We start from the raw sequence: 17,738 nt of genomic DNA, 5'->3' as shown, positions 1-17,738 counted from the left end.
CATTGATACTTTTAGTTTTATATTATTTGTATCTATGTATTCTAGAATCACTTAGGAATATTTTTTTAAAAATTAATAAAAACTACAACATAATTTTATTATTTTTATCGATGTATCATGTATGTATTCTTGAATCACTTATGCATCAAGGGTTTTCCATTCTTCACTTTCTTTGTGCTCTTCGTTTTTTTTCATTTCTTGTATTGTCCAATTTCATTTTTATATGGAAAAAATGATAAAACAAAAAAAATCCTACTCAAAGTCAATTCCCATGGGTATACAAATATTCTTCGTAGTCTTTTTTTGAAAATTTAAGGCTGTTATTGGAAACATAATAAGTGCACTAAATAATTAACAGCCAACTGATTGTTAATGGTGACATACAAAAACTATTCCTGCTATACTACAAATTATTGACCACTAGCAACTACTTAAAATTCTAACCACCACAACCTTGATTAAGGGTGCAGAAATTATGTTGAAAACAATGGATCTCAAAAGTGAAAAATTTGCTGATATTTGGTCGGTTCCAATGATTACTGCCTCCAAGATTTCGAGTTTCTTTTAGCACCACAATTTGATACCGCAGACAAGAATAACCAGCCTTTAATTTAATCCGTTGCTCCTTTTTGTTTGACCAAGACCATCTAAAAATTGTAACCACACAAATTGTTAGTATTGTACATGAAACGTAAATAAGGCTTAAAACTTGCAAATCATTAACTATGAATTCGATTAGAAATAATTAATTCTCAATCAAAACTAATTATAAATCACCATGAAGATTTAATTAGGGGGACTTATGCCTCATATAATAAAATTTATTAAAACCTAAGATTGTGACCTCTTGAACTGTTTTAATCTTTTATTGGGGCGGGGAATAATGATAACTAAGTAACCATCTAGCTATGTTTATAATAAAATGATTATTAAGAAAAATAAAAAATGGTTGAGACAAATGAATGATATGAGTTCGTACCAGGTGGTTGTAGTAGGACAGATGATGTTGGGTTTTTACATAATTACATCAATGGGAATGAAAACGAGTTGTTGGTGGATCCTGACTGATTATTAATTTTCTGTCTTTGATCATCCACTTCCCACAAAACCTGTCTATCACCCTGAAAATGATGTAAATTTTGTCCATGTTATAGTACATACTCATGTGAAAAACTAATTAATATATTTATATATACTATATAATATTTATGAAAAAATATATACTCCATGTGTTAATTTGTGTACCTGGGATAAAGCATTTGGAATCTGGGATTGGTGTAAGAGAGAAGAATTATCTAAGACAAGATAGGAATTGGCTGTTGTGGGGCTGCATTGTTGCATGCCTGCTGGCAATGGTGATGCCAAGCTATTTAAATTCTACATGCATTTATTGGGCAAAGAAAAAAAAAGTTTTCAATATTTTATCAAGCGTAGTACTTATATTAATTGAAGGAACATATATTCTACATATACCTGATAATCAGGTCCTACCATGGATGGTTCCAAGTCCATACCAAAATCATAGAAGATGGGATTCACAGATGCAAGCTTCATTGAAAGAAACTGTAAAAATAGACAAGAACATATCTGACGTTTAATTAATTGATTAATTTATCCATAAAATGCATGTACTCTCTGAAAATATTACTATTATATATTATAGTACAATATACTATTAATTAATCACCTTAACTTGGTTTTGGAGTGATTGGACATAGTTTATAATTTCATCCAACATGGGGGCCTTTCCAGTAACCTGTTCGTCACTCAAACCACATGACTATGTCAGGAGTAGAAATTAAAAGAGACATATAAATAAAACAAATAGACAATAATATATATGAAGACAAATTTAATGAATTTGACCTTGTGACAACCAGGAACAAGAGTTTGTAGTAGCTTCATTCTCTCACTTATTTTCTCCCTCCGCGCCTAAAACATAAACAAAAAACAAAAGAAAAAAACTCATAAATTTTCATATAAAAAAAGTTTACAATGAAATAGTTGAATAATAAAGATTAAATAAACTACTAAAAAAAGCAAAAAGGGATTTTAGTTTTTATATGCATTGATACCCTCTCAGCCAGACTGTGGCTATCAGTTGCTTGGCCCCTCCTTGCTCTTACATGAATATAACCTTTATCTTCTTCAGCTTCACATTTCTTCTGCTTCTTCCCTTTCACTAATTCTCTCATATCCTGCAACTCCAAACAAATTATTTTAATATTTTTCACAGTTCCTGGGAAATTAAATCCAGGAGATGTTAAAATTGAACCTTGGACTGAGCAGAATTGGATTTCCTCTTCTTGTTTAAAGGGGAAATGCTGTTGGGATTTAAAACTGAGGAATTATTTGAGGGATGAAGATTGATGGATAAGGCATTGTTTGGATCATGAAAAAGGGCACACATGTTACTAATGGTGGTGGAAGATGAAGAGTAGTTTTGCATTGCCAAGAAGACTGAAGAAAGTAATGATTTTTATGAATTGTGGCATCTAGGGTTTATATAAGGGAGAAACATAGAGAAGACCAAGACTTTTGCTAAAATCCTCTTGCCCATGCAGTTTACATTTAGTATTTGACTGGTCTACCTTCTCATATAGAGTAGTATTATTTTAATAGCGAAAATTAAATGTTAATTCTCTCATTTTTCTTTTTTGATGTCATCATGAAAACGTAATCAATCAAAGACCATTATACTAATAATTAAAACGTACTAGTCACTAATTAGCTCGTGGATATTATTTCTTTTCTTTTTCAAATTACATCTTCAACTCTACTAATAATTTTCATGTACCTATGAATAGGGACGCTATATATGAGTATAATATAGTACCCCTATATATATTAATATCACTTCTCAATTACTAGTATCATCTATGGTCGGCCCTCAATACAACCGTCAGTGTCTTTCAACCCAAGCACATTGATTGGTCAAGACTAAAATGCTAGGAATTAAAACTTCATATATTATATACTAATAGCCTGCCCATAGAGGCTAACTCTTTCTAAACTGTTAACTACAACCAATTAGAGATCATACGATTTTAAAATTTTAATATTTCTAATAGGGCATATATAATGAGATCGTAATATGAATGTAGTCGTATTAAAAATATTAATATAATGATATGAGTATGTCAACACAGTCTTATGTTGACATTGTAAATGAATTATATCAACATATTATGGCCGATATATTGATATTCAACAGATTACCAAAATATATGAAAATTCACGAAAATATTATCAAATTTTTATCTTCCGAAGATATGCAATTAGGATATCGTTAGAATCCTTATAAAATTATCTTTGATTTGATATATGTTGTGTGAAAATAATTCAGATCGAGATAGTTATACGAATTCAAAGTTTTTGAGATATTTTATAAGAAATGGAAAATAATTAGCTATAACTAATGAGTAGGTAGTAAACATTAATATCCCTAATTGACGTTTTTTTGTTCATCGTTATGATACTCAAGGCTGATATTATCTTGAACATTGATTTTTTATATTTGCATTTTAGTAGTATCTTGTGCATATATTTAAAGAGGGAGATGTAGAGATGGATGGGCATTAAAGAAGTAAGGGTTTTGTGTGAGACAAGTCGATGACATTGTGTAGTAATTATTTAGTGAGTAAATAATGAACAGTTATAGAGTTGAATGACAGTTGCTTTTATCCATCTAATTCAGTGAGACACAGAAAAAACATGGTGCTATCATTCAGGTAAATCCCTTATTTCTTCCCCCTTATTTTAGGTTCAGTTTTGTGTATCTAAACCAAATTCAGCTTTCTGACCTCATTTCTCTTCCCAATAAATCTTTCACCAATCTATATATGGTTATTCAATAAATCCATCTCCGCGTTTTAGATATCGACAACTTCTTATTTGATTTATCCACGAATTAAATTGCTTATAGTAACATCATTTTCATTCATTTTTCCATTTCTAATATTGGTTTCTTTTCTGTCCAATTAACTTGTTCAAGGCCTACTTGTATGTTGTACACGTGGAAATTAATGTTTTTATATAAGTATATCAAGAAGTCCATTGATCACAACTCACAAGCTTGACTTCCATTAGTCTTTAATAGGCTTTCGATTGAGATAAAGAAAGCAGAAAAGATAAAAGAGAGGAGAGAGTAATCATGTTCGTAAATAAGATAATAATAAAAAAATTATTTTATTTATCCATTCTTAATTCTAATAAAATATTCCCCATATATTTATAGTATGTTGAGATACAAAAAATATCTTGAAAAATAAAACAAAATCCTAACAACATAAAATAAATCAAATTCTAACAACTATGAAAAGGAAAACCAATTCTGTCAACTATAACAATAAATCATAAAATATATAAAGCTAAATAGTAATATAAAGATTATCAACTCACTTTCGAAATAAAGTAAAAGTCTAGATCTCTATTAGTCATGCTCATTTATATCTATCATTTAGCATTTTATTTCATAAACTTACATATATCTCTAATTATAAGTTTAACGAGTTAGACTCAAGTGAGTATTGCATGCACGATCAATGGAAAGCTTGGATAGATTCATCATATATACTAGCTCAAAACTCAAATGCATGCATAATTTAAACTAATTAAGCTACCTCGTGATTGTTAAATTTAATTAGAAATTGAGCCGAACTTAAATTGCATACACGAAAATGATGCTTAGAGGCTAGAGCTACACTGCCCATAAATTGCAGTGCATTAAATAATTTAGAAACTAAGGCACGATAAAAGGTTAGCTTTATATTCATCGTGTAATAATTGTTCTACTTTTGAAACCCCTGAGGTGTAAGATCGATTTCGACGTCTCATTCCATGAAATTCCAACTAGATCGATAACTGTTTTTTTATTGTAAAAAGAAAGTTTTATTGATATGTGACATGTCAAGTCAAATCAAATAAAGTTAGCAAAATCTGGTTGACTCCAAATTTTTATGTATACATTATTATTACAACATGATGAACAACGTACGGCTACTTCTCATTAATTACGGCACCATGCATGCATAAATAAAAAGCGCCTCAAAATAATTTTTTAAAACAAGAAGATAAGACTAGCTAGTTATTTATGGGAAAATATGTTGAGGTTATGGAAAGGTATACATCTATCTATACGTATATAAAACCCGAGTTTTAGGTGAAATATTTATAAGTTTGTCCTTATTCTAAAATATTTATAAATCATAACCATGGAATTGTAACTGCCATATACGTTCTAATTACCATTTATTACCATTACAACACTAATTACCCTTATCATATATATTACCATTGCCATTACAGTTATTCAATACTGGGATTAAAGAATTAGTGCAATTTATCACCATCACTCATTTAATTTGTTTGAATAATTTCTATGACTTAATGGTCTGCAATTAATTTATATGTGGCAGTTATAAACGACGACTTTGATAAAAAAAAATCTATTAATTTCAAATTATTTTTATTAATGGATTATAATTTGAAAGGTCAAAAAATTTATGATTCATTTGTTATTAATTTAATTTATCACGAATAATATTGACTTAAAGTCACTAAGAATACGAAAAGCTACCCGTTTTCTATTAATTTGGCTTGTACAAGGATACTTTGCTAAAACAGAAACACAAAGATAATCGAGTTACACCAAGCTAAAAAACTTGAAAATTGAAGGAAATTCATTCTTGCTAGGAGCAACTTTAACAATGCTTCAACTCATTGTTAGGATTGAATTAGCTCCAATCATTCTACAAAAGGTATCACGTTTTCTTCTTCTTTTATGCTATTTTGTACAATATCTACGATCTATTGTATTGAACTATAACAATCCCAAATACGTTTTTTTCTTTCAAATTTCATCTACACTATTGTTTCTTTATTTGTTGAATAGAAAAAGGGAGAGATGTCACTGGTTGAACTGAACAACGAGCAAAGCTTGGGTAGGAAGATGTTTGTCGTCCTGAAAGAAGATGATACATAAATATTTGACGAAGAAGATGAGAATCACAAGCTATTTTTGCTATGTTAACATGCATTGGTATTTGATTATATCGGCTAAATAAACTTATCAAATGTTTTCAAATATGCACATATGTGAATTTCAATTATAAACGTGTAAAGAATTGTACAACTACTAATAAACTTGAAACCATTCTTAACAAATTATGAAACTTTGAGAGCTTTGATTCATAATACATGAATGGTGATCATTTTAAACAATATCATTCAAGTTATGAGTCGAAAAAATAAATCCACTTACATCACCTATAAATCACAATTCCGATTAATAAATACTAACAACATTAATACAATGGATATTTTTACTCTATATTCACACCGTCAATATATAAATTTACTAAATTTGTTAATATTTTGTACAAGACTAATTGTTAGTGCATAGATATTTGTTTGCAGTATTATTTTTATGTCATGTAAATATTGCTTTTTAAAAAAAAATTAAACTAATAAAATAAATTAATGGTCCGTGCATAGCACTGGTGTTACACTAATTTTTACTAATCATCATCATAAATAAATATGGTGAGGTTATAAAGTTAATATACATTTTTATTAATAGTTATCGTAAGTTTTAATTATAAATATGTCCGTTCAAAAATACGGATGAAAAAGTTATGCTTCATTTGCGAACACAATTATTAATCTGTCATTTTCTTTGTAATTACTATTCTATCTAATATTTGTGGATATTTTTGTACTTTTGCAATCTTATTCTCCCAAGTATATAGTATTGAACATGAACAAAAATATCCATATTTATATATCAGAGAGATTAAGGCCATCCGCAACGCGTCTCGTTGTTATCTCTATCTCGTCTCAGAGAAATGAGACGACAGCGAGACGGTGTTGCAGCCCTCCATCTCGGTCTCGTCTCGGCGGGCGTCTCATCCCGAAGGGTGGGCTGGCGAGACGTCTCGCCACGCGCCAGCACCACATGGCGTGCGCTAGCGCTAGGCGTGACGCCCACTCGCCGGCCCGCGAGTGGGCGTCATCACGCTGACGCAATAAATTATTTTTTTTTAAATTCAATTTTAATAAAAAAAATTAAAACTGTAATGTTACCGTTTTTTTCCCGTTCAACGGTATTTTTTTTCTTTTTTTTACTCTATAAATACTCCTCTTTCATCCTCATTATTCACACAAACACACATCTATTCTTCTCAAATCATCTCTCTTTCCTCTCCAATTTTCATCTCAAAATGTCCGGCGACGGAAACTCTGGCGACTCCGGCGGCTATGACTTGAACTCGTTTGGTGACTGGGGGCATGTACAATGTCTCGGGTGGTTCCGGTTCGTCGACGCCGGGTACCCAAGGCTCGTCGACGCCGCCGGCGTACCAACCACCCCATTTTGATGTGGATGCATACGCTCGTCCCTCCACCCCGAGGTATTCGCAGGGATTATCCCAAATTAGGGAGAATTTTCTGGATGAACCCACTCCGGAAGGAGCACGAGGCGGTGTAAGCTCTGGGGGTCGCGCATTCGACGCCGTGGAGGAAGAGGAGGAGGAGAACGTGGAGGAGGAGGATATCGGTCGTCATCCATACAGCCGCAAGGAGACGATGACTCTGTTCAACGCTTGGGTCAGCGTCTCGTACGATCCCATCGTCGAGAATCAACAAACACGCAAGTATTTTTGGGAAAAGGTCACCGTCGCCTACAACGAGAACAAGCCGAAGGGGGCCCGCCGCCGCACCATGAAGATGCTCCGCAGTCATTTTGATCGAGTCAACAGAGATGTCAAAAAATTTTGCGGAATCTACAAGAATGAAGAGGCGAATTACCATAGAGGAGTCAGTGGAGGCGACATTCTGAGAGCGGCTTTGCGAGTCTTTTTTGACGACAACTGCAAAGAATTCAAACATGTCGATGTTTGGGATGCGGTCAGAGACATTGAAAGGTGGGCTGGCGGTGTCCAGTCCAGCACGGGCTCGAGCTCGAAACGCACGAAGCACACGGCGGGTGGCCAACTCATCTAGTGAGGGCGGGTCAGGCAACGCCTCACAAGAGTTTGCCTCACAAAAGGTTGAGGGCACGACCACCGATGCATGGGGGTCCTCCCGTGGGCACCGTCGGCCGTAAGGGACCAAGGCGGCGAAGGCAGCTAGAGGGAGGAGGGACCGAGGCGAATCAAGCCAGGCGGGCTCGGGCACGAACACCATATTGTCCATGAACTTGACCGCCACGATGGCTGACACTTCCTGCATGACGCCTTCCCAATATCAAGCCCATCTTGCCGGAATTGAGTTTATGGCAAGACAAATTGGTATTCCGCCTCCAGGTAGCTTGAGTGCACCACCACCGCATTCGGGGGATGATTCGCCGGCGGAGTAGTTTTTATAATTTCTATAAAATTGTATTTTAAATTATGTAATTTTAATTTTTTATGATTTTAATTATGTGTTTTTTTTAATTTAAAGTTGTAATTTTATGTCATTTAATGAAGTGTGTTTTTATTAATTGAATTTGTTGGTAATAAAAATAAAAAATGAAATTGAATGAATAGTTAAGGGATGAGATGGTTAAGAGATGAAGGGTTGTAGGTGTTGTCTCTTAGTTAAGAGATGGGATGAAAAATACAGGGCGGCCCATGAATAGTGAAGAGATGAGACGGTTAAAAGACAGCGTTGCGGATAATAATTGCAAAAGTACAAAAATACCCATTGGGTCAAAAAATACGAAAAAAGCAAAAAGGTCACGAAATAGTGGAAAAATTCTAGCTATATTACACTAAATGTCAGAGTCTTGTGGAGATGTTTTTAAAGAATGAGAACCAATTTTGATATTATTGCATAGTTCATGGACTAAATTTGTAGTTCTCTTAATTACAAAAGTACAAAAATGCTTATTGGGTTAAAAAAATACCAAAAGGGCAAAAAAAAATCATAAAATAGTGGAAAAGGACTTCCGACCATATTACATTAAGGAGTGTTTGATAAGTTAGTAATACTAAAATAGAGAATTATATATGAACATTTTTAATTATTTGATATCATAGTTAAGCTTAACTCAAAGCTCAATATAAGACAAGGGCCCTCTCCAATCTTACCAAAATTATAAATTTAACCATGTTTTATGTAACCCACCAATTTGTCAAGTTAAGTTAGATAATTTATTTTCTATCAAACAACAATGAAAAAAAAATCTTATCTTTACATATCTTGACTTGAAGCCAGTATTTCTTATCTTGTTTTACATATCTTCTCATATCCCATCTTTCTTATCAAACGGGTCCTAAAGGTTAGATTCCGTGTAACGATATTTTTAAAGAATGAGACCACGTTCGATATTACCACATAGTTCAGAGTATAAATTTGCAGGCAGTTCTCTATTCTATTAGTACTACTACTTATTTGGCAATCCTATAGTATACCGTTAGGGCTTGTTTGATACTATGGTTATGTTAAGATAAGCCCAAATATGGATATATATCTGAATATTTCATGTGTTTGATATAAAAAACTATAATGGGCCTTGTTTTTTTCAAAAGCCCAACACGCACAACACACACCAAAACAGCTCGCCATCGCCATTCTCTTCTTCCTCCTCCTCTTTCTCTCACTTCCCCCAAATTCCACCCACCTGCTTAATCTCCCACCCTAATTCCTCCGACTAACCCCCCTCGTGTATTTTCCGCCAAATTTCCCACCCTAATTCCCCCATCGCCATTACCTTCCGATTCTCGTGTATTTTTCACCAAATTTTTGGGGGTATTACGGCTGCGGAGGATCTCTGATTGTTTCCGATAACCATGGGTTCGATTGGAGCAGATCTGAGCCGGAAAATCCACCCCCGAGCGGTGGACGACTTCGATCGGTTGCCGGACTTGCTCATCCTATTGATCTTCAATATAATCGGAGACGTCAAGCACTTGGGGCGATGCTGCGTCGTTTCGAGGCGGTTCCACTCGCTTGTTCCCCAGGTCGACAACGTCGTTGTCCGCATCGACTGCGTGATCTCCGACGATGATCCTTCCTCCACCTCATCCTCCTCGTCCTCCGCCTCCTCCACCGCCAACAAGTCGCGCCACCCGATCTCCTCCTTCTTCCGCACCTTCTTCTCGGGACTCCAAACGGACGCCCGGCGTGAGAGTGACAAATGCGGTGTGTGAACGGAGACAACAGAATGAGAGAGATGGAGCTGCCTGGCTTTGTTTTCCCAATTTGAGAACTAGAGAGAGAGATGTGGAAGTCTTTGTCACATAGAGAGAGAGTTTTGAGAATGATAATACAAAAGTTTAGGAAAAAGAGATGGGGGTTGAGATTGTTTCTGTTTTGTGAATTGTAGAAGATAATGATAATACAAAAGTTTAGGAAAAAGAGATGGGGGTTGGGATTGTTTCTGTTTTGTGAATTGTAGAAGATGACACAAAGAGAGAGAAAATAGAAGTGGAATGGCTGTGTACGTGTAGGAAGAGTAGGGAATAGGAGTAATAGTTTATTTGTTTATTTCTTTAACTTTTAGAGTAGGGAAATAGGCCCAATAGGCCCAATAACATATATATCTAATATGTGCATAACCCAACCAACGTATCAAACGAGCCCTTAAGAAATAGTATTCGTTTTGAGAAATGATAAGCCCATGTGATTTGCAACTTTGCACTGTAGCAGGACTATAAAAACTGGGCTAAACAAATTGGGCTTTGCACAAACCTGGCTACATGCAAATGAAAATTAAATATGGCAACAGATTATTCCATCAGTATCAGTATCAGTATCAGTATAAAGCTAAAGCTAACGCTAAAGCTAGTAAGTAGTAATACAGATATGCAACAAAAACACCCCAACAAATGAATTGACTACATGAATCAAGCAAAATGACCGATCAAGTTATACATATTGATATCACACTCAACCATCAAAAAATCACCACTTATCTCATCATTTCATCTTTGTGTTCATTTTGGTGTAGGATCATGGCTTCCACCACCAGTAGTAGGCCTGCAAAACACCGATGATTTCGTATTTTCGTTCATTTTTGTATCGAAAAAGACGCTTAAGGTGAAAAGGAGAAGGAAGAGAACTTACAGCCCGAAATAGACCTTGCAAGCATCATAGATCACCCATTGTGCTCCTGTGAGAGTCCCAATCATCATGATACGAAGAGGGAGGCCCCGAGTGCACAAGCCCCACAACCCTAACTTGCTCACGGCCTGGTATGGTAATTAAACGCGGAGACATGCATCATTAATAGTAACACAAGCAAAATAGGAAATTCAAAAGGCGATTTCAGGTTACTCACATCAGCTACTGTTGCACCCTTGGCATTGTTGAGAAACGAGACCAAGTTATCCGCAGGGTGGGAGATAGCAGCGCAGAATACCCCGGCTATGTAGCCACCGGAGAAGCTCACACCAAGCTGCAACGCGTTGCTGCACTCCTGTTTTGGGACCGGAATGGCATACTTGTATATGGCCTCCACAGTATTCTCAAAAGTGGCAAACTTCATCATTGTATCTACACAAATTTATAAACATAATCATCAAAGCAAATTAAAGGCACATTAATTCCATAGTCAATTAAATTAAGATGCAATAACATACATGGAATCTGCTGTTGAGAAAAGGGGAAGTATCAATAAGCATTAAAGAAGAATAGAGTTCCAAGAAGCATTGAAGATGTGCATGCATTGTTCCAATAGTAGTATAGTTCCATGAATATACATTTATTGTAGGATCTCAAAAGTCACCAACATCCCTATAAATATATGGGTGTTGAGTACCATTTCATCATTCAATCAAAATACAATAATCTTCTCACATTGCTTTCTTCTCTAAATATGTTGCCTATACCATTTAACATGGTATCAGAGCGGGTTTGGACTCAGATAAGGTATCATCATCGTCCTTGATACCTTTCTCGGCCCCTTCCCGTTTTTTTGTTTTTCCTTTTTCCGCTGTACCTATAACCATAAGCCAAAATGTCAAATGACAACTATATAGTAACCGAAACCTCAGATTCATCTATGGCAGTTGAATTTTCCCGGCAATTTGCCAACTTTATGCGCAATAGCTTTGCGATGAACCAACCAAATCCACCAGAAACAGCTGTCATGCCATTCAGAATTGACACGCAGCCCCTCCACATTGGTGGGAATAAGTTGAATGGAGAAAATTACGCCCTTTGGTTCGTATTGATGAAGACGGCAATAAGCGGTCGGGGAATGGTATCTCACGTCACCGGAGTGCCTCCTTCCCCACCGCGAACCGATCCAGCCTTCATACAATGGGAACAAGCCGATCACTGTGTGATCACTTGGTTAATACAAAACATTGAGCCTCGACTGGTCAGTCGAGTTTTACAACATCCGACGGCAAAGCATATATGGGATGCGTTGGCCGTCACATATGGGAGCGGAAGAGATAAAATCCAGGTGTATGATCTTCAGTTCAAAGCAACCACACTGAGACAAGGAAGCAGTTCATTAGAAGAAATATGGAGCCGGTTGGGAGAGATCTGGATTTCAATCGACCAAAAACAGACGAACCCAATGAAATGTCCAGAGGATATGGAGATTCATAACAAATTCATACAAGATCAGAGAGTATGTCAGTTTCTCTATGCAATTGATAGCAAATATGAAACAACCAAGAGGGAGATACTGAAAATGGACCCGCTTCCCTCCGTCGACTATGCGTACAACCTGATTCAGCAGGAGGAGACACGACTCCGAGTGTTACAACAGGCAAACACCGGCAGAGCAGCTGCCATGGATGGAATTGGAACTGGCCTCGCCATCCGAGGGTGGCAGAACCCTACCGGCGGCTCTCGGGGTGGCGGTCGCGGCAGCAACGGTGGTGGTCGCGGCAGTGGCAATGATAGAAATCGGCGAAGTGATGAAGAAGACAAGTCAAAATTGGTGTGTTCCTACTGCAAACGGAAAAGACACACAAAAGATTCATGCTTTGAACTAGTTGGATATCCAGATTGGTGGGAAGAGAAGCACGGCAAGCCGCCGCAACCGCAAACACCCTGGAACCGTGGCGGGCACGCCGCCGCAGCAGTTGGAGGCGACGGAGGCAACGCCGTGTAGGGGGTCGCGCAAACCGCCGGTGCTGTCCAGCCAGGAGGAAGGACCAGAAATGAAGCTGCTCAGCCGACGAACACAACCGGGGCAGCAAACTTCGTTGCCAGCGGAAGTGGGAGTGTAATTCACGATTGGAGTGAAGAATTGATGAGGGGAGAGGCGGCGCCCGATTCAGGTAGATTAGGGTTAGGGGGCTCTTTTATTGGAAGCCCCCAAATCTTTGGGAAATTGCAGGTTTTACCCCACCAAAATTCTCAGTCACAATTAACCCCCAAATCTCCTGAAAATTCCATAATTTCCCAAACCACTTGCCAAAATCGATTTCAGCCTCTCGAGAAGCTTGGAGTTGTGTGTGCAGTATCTAATGGCCATGAGAAAAATGATAAATGGATTTTTGACTGTGGGGCAACCGATACCATAACATATGATGCCTCAGACCTTACCAACCTTCAGAAACCTCTAAAATCTCATATCCAAACTGCCAATGGAACCGTTAACATTTCCCCAACTTTGCAGTTATCAAATTGTCTATATATTCCTTCGATGTCTCATAATTTATTATCCATTAGTCATGTCACAAAGGAATTGAATTGTACGTTACTAATGCAGCCACAATTTTGTCTGTTGCAGGATATCCGAACCGGAGAGATAATTGGGCGTGGCACTGAACGTGATGGGCATTACTATGTGGATGAGATAGCTCAAAAAGGGACTTCCATGTTAACTCACGGATCAGCTGACCGGAAAGCTTGGCTTTGGCATCGGCGCTTGGGTCATCCATCTATCGGTTACTTAAAATTGTTATTTCCTAGTATTATTCCTAAGCATGACATGTACTGTGAAACTTGTCTTTTATCCAAAAGTCATTGGAACTCTTACCCATTAAGTAATACTCGTGTTGAAACCCCATTTGCCTTAGTACACTCTGATGTTTGGGGGCCCGCACCAGTTATTGGGGGGCAAGGTTTTCGATATTTCTTAGTTTTTGTGGATGATTGCACTCGCATGACCTGGATATATTTCATGAAACAAAAATCTGAAGTTTTGTCACACTTTACCCATTTCTATAACCTTATCCAAACTCAGTTTCACACAACCATTCAAGTCCTTCGGTCAGATAATGGGGGGGGAGTTCGTTAATTCTACCATGAAACAACTCTTCCAAAACAAAGGCCTTATACACCAAACCACATGTGCTCATAATCCCGAACAAAACGGTGTGGCTGAAAGGAAAAATCGATCTCTCCTCGAAATGACTCGTTCTATGCTTATAGAGTCAAAAGCTCCGAAACACTTCTGGCCAGAAGCCATTGCCGCCTCAGCCTATCTCTTAAACCGATTGCCCACAAGTATTCTCAAACACAAAACTCCTCTACAAGTCTTGTCCACCTTCACAAAAATTCCTCCGCCCTTGACTCTTGAACCTCGCGTCTTCGGATGCTCCGTTTTTGTCCACATTCCTAAACATGAAAGAACTAAACTATCCCCTTGCGCTATCAAATGCGTTTTTGTAGGATATGGGGTAAATCAAAAGGGGTATAGGTGTTTCGATCCAAAGTCCAACCGGATGTTTGTTACAATGAACTGCAACTTTCTTGAAACTGAGTACTTCTTTACCCATCTTAGCGGTCAGGGGGAGAGTAATGTTAGGGATAACAATGATACGGACCCGCTAAGTTGGATCTCAATGCCACTGCCAACGCCAAGCAATCCTGATGCGGATCTATCAGAGAAAACAGTAAGCAATTCCGCTGAGCAAGTCTCTGATGTGGTAGAGTCCATCGTAGAAAGTGGCATCGCCTCAAATATTTCTCCTTTAAGGTTATCCAATGTAAGTAATCCTGTGGATACAAATAATTGTTTGGCTAACACTGTAAGTGCAGAAGAAAATTCAATTGAGGCCGAAGAAAGGGAAATTGAGGAAGTCGAGGTCGAAGGAGTTGACCCTGACACTGGGAGGTACATACTTCCACCAAGGTCAAACAGAGGAGTTCCACCCAAAAGGTATACGCCAGAGATGATTGACAAGAAAAAGCGGTACTCTGTTGTGAACCTAGCCAAAGGCCATTTATCAGAGATGGCTCGGGCTTTCGAGAATGCACTATATGAGGAAGAAGAAATACCACAGACATGGGAAGAAGCTATGAAATACAAGCATTGGAGGGAAGCAATGAAGAAAGAGATTGATGCACTGATTCGAAACCACACATGGGAGAAATGTGCTCAACCAGAAGGGAAGCAACCAGTGGGTTGTCGATGGGTCTTCACTATCAAAAGAAGACCTGATGGCTCGATAGAAAGGTACAAGGCACGACTTGTCGCAAAAGGCTATACTCAGACATATGGAGTTGACTATTCTGAGACCTTCTCTCCAGTAGCTAAGATGAACACAATTCGGGTGTTGTTATCCATTGCTGCTAATAGGGACTGGCCATTACACCAGTTTGATGTGACGAATGCCTTCCTACATGGAGAGTTGAAGAAGGAAGAAGAAGTTTACATGGAGGCACCCCCAAGTTTTGCAACAGATTTTAAAGCAGGTGAAGGGTGCCGATTGAGGAAGACCTTGTATGAATTGAAGCAATCTCCAAGAGTATGGTTTGGGAAGTTTGCTGGGGCAATGATTAGCTATGGATATACACAGGGCAATTCAGACCATATGCTATTTTTTAAGAAGCAGGGTGATAAGATCACATGTTTAATCATATATGTTGATGACATGATTATTACATGTGACGACCTAGAAGAGATTGAGGAATTAAAGAAAAATCTTTTTCAGGAATTTGAGATGAAGGACTTGGGGAATCTCAAGTACTTTCTTGGGATTGAAGTGCTAAGGTCAACCAAAGGAATTTTTCTGCGACAAAGGAAGTATATCTTGGACATCCTAGCAGAGACTGACCTACTGGAATGTAAACCAGCAGACACTCCTCTGGCAGTTAATCACGGATTACAAATCAGAGAAGGAGCCAAGTTGGCTGACCGTAGTCGATATCAACGACTAGTCGGAAAACTCATATATCTCTCGCACACTAGGCCAGATATTGCCTATGCAGTTGGGGTCGTAAGTCAGTTCATGCATAAGCCGCAGACAGATCACATGGAGGCAGCACTTAGGATTTGTCGGTATTTGAAGGGAACTCCAGGGCATGGAGTGTTGTTCGCTAAAAATGGGCATCTTGAGATTCATGGTTATACAGATGCTGACAGGGCAGGGAAACCCAAATGATAGGAAGTCTACAGCAGGCTACTTTACCTTTGTTGGAGGTAATTTGGTAACATGGAGAAGTAAGAAGCAGAAGGTGGTGGCTCTTTCGAGTGCCGAAGCGAATTTCGTGGGATTAAAAGTGGGTTGACCGAGATTTTATGGTTAAGGAGATTGATGAAAGAGATTAATCTCCCTCCAAGCAAGTGCCAGTTGTATTGTGATAACAAAGCCGCTATAAGCATCTCACAAAATCCAGTACAACATGATCGAACGAAGCATGTGGAGGTTGACAGACACTTCATCAAAGAAAACATTGAGAATGAGATTGTCGAACTCCCTTTTGTTCGCTCTGAGGATCAACTTGCCGACATCCTAACTAAAGCAGTCAACTCAAGGAGCTTTGAAGAAGTGCTTTCCAAATTGAGTTTTGGAGATCCCACCACTCAATTTGAGGGGGAGTGTTGAGAAAAGGGGAAGTATCAATAAGCATTAAAGAAGAATAGAGTTCCAAGAAGCATTGAAGATGTGCATGCATTGTTCCAATAGTAGTATAGTTCCATGAATATACATTTATTGTAGGATCTCAAAAGTCACCAACATCCCTATAAATATATGGGTGTTGAGTGCCATTTCATCATTCAATCAAAATACAATAATCTTCTCACATTGCTTTCTTCTCTAAATATGTTGCCTATACCATTTAACATCTGCCTCCCCCAAAGTGGAACAATCCCTCTATAAAGCCTTCAATAACAAAGCAAAATCCACTGTGACATGCTCCCATAAAAAGAGTGTGAAGGCAATGGGCATACCCTGATATTCCCTCAGCCCGGACAAGCTTAGGAAGTCCATCAGCCAGGCCTCTGGCAAAGCCGGGCTGGGTTTGGACGCGGACCTTGACTGCCTCGAGGGGGCAGAGGGCGATGTCCGCGATGAACTCAGCTGACGCGGAGCCTGCCAGGTAGATGAGGGTCTTGTACTTGGCCGCGTGGGAGTAGTACTTCTTGAAATATTCGTAAAGGCCATATTTGAATGCTCCTTGAGCGCTGTAGCCAAGCAGGGTTGGCACCCAGCCTCTGTAGAAGCCCTTCAAGCCTTGCTCCTTCAACACGATTCCGAAAGCAGAGCTAATGCTCTTGTACTTTGCAGGATCAATCTGAATTATTAAATATATAATCAACAAATCACAAGTAGTATTAATTACTCCATAAAATGAAATAAGTGATGAGGATATAACCTGCATGTTGCACTTGACAACATCTATAGGAGTGACGGCGGCGTGAGTGAGGCCGCAGCACAACATTCCGCCGGTCGTGCGTAATACGCCGGCGAGAACATCTCGATTCTGGCCTCTGCTGGCGCCGGAATCATGAACCCCGACGACGACGGATTCCTGTGCTCAAAATTCACCGATTTCGACGGCCGGGTGTAGAGGAAGCTGGGGATCAACGATCTACGTGATGGCTTCTCCCCAAAATCCAT

General features: G+C 38.2%; 1 protein-coding gene and 1 pseudogene across 1 annotated transcript; both read right to left on the bottom strand.

Annotated features, from left to right (window-relative positions):
- Positions 1-333: 333 nt before the first annotated feature.
- On the bottom strand, positions 334-2,542 carry LOC121803310 (transcription factor bHLH137-like). The gene is made up of 8 exons (XM_042202989.1): positions 2,276-2,542; positions 2,076-2,198; positions 1,867-1,932; positions 1,688-1,756; positions 1,474-1,563; positions 1,246-1,377; positions 980-1,121; positions 334-647 (listed from the first exon to the last, which is right to left on the bottom strand). Exons 1-7 carry the CDS (start codon positions 2,447-2,449, stop codon positions 1,023-1,025), a joined length of 753 nt encoding a protein of 250 aa, XP_042058923.1. The 5' UTR covers positions 2,450-2,542; the 3' UTR covers positions 334-647; positions 980-1,022.
- An 8,377-nt stretch (positions 2,543-10,919) lies between these two features.
- On the bottom strand, positions 10,920-17,738 carry LOC121803786 (annotated as a pseudogene).

The sequence above is a fragment of the Salvia splendens genome, chromosome 5 (assembly GCF_004379255.2).
Source record: "Salvia splendens isolate huo1 chromosome 5, SspV2, whole genome shotgun sequence".
In the NCBI taxonomy this organism is placed as follows: Eukaryota; Viridiplantae; Streptophyta; class Magnoliopsida; order Lamiales; family Lamiaceae; genus Salvia; species Salvia splendens.
This window is presented reverse-complemented; position numbering and strand designations above follow the sequence as displayed.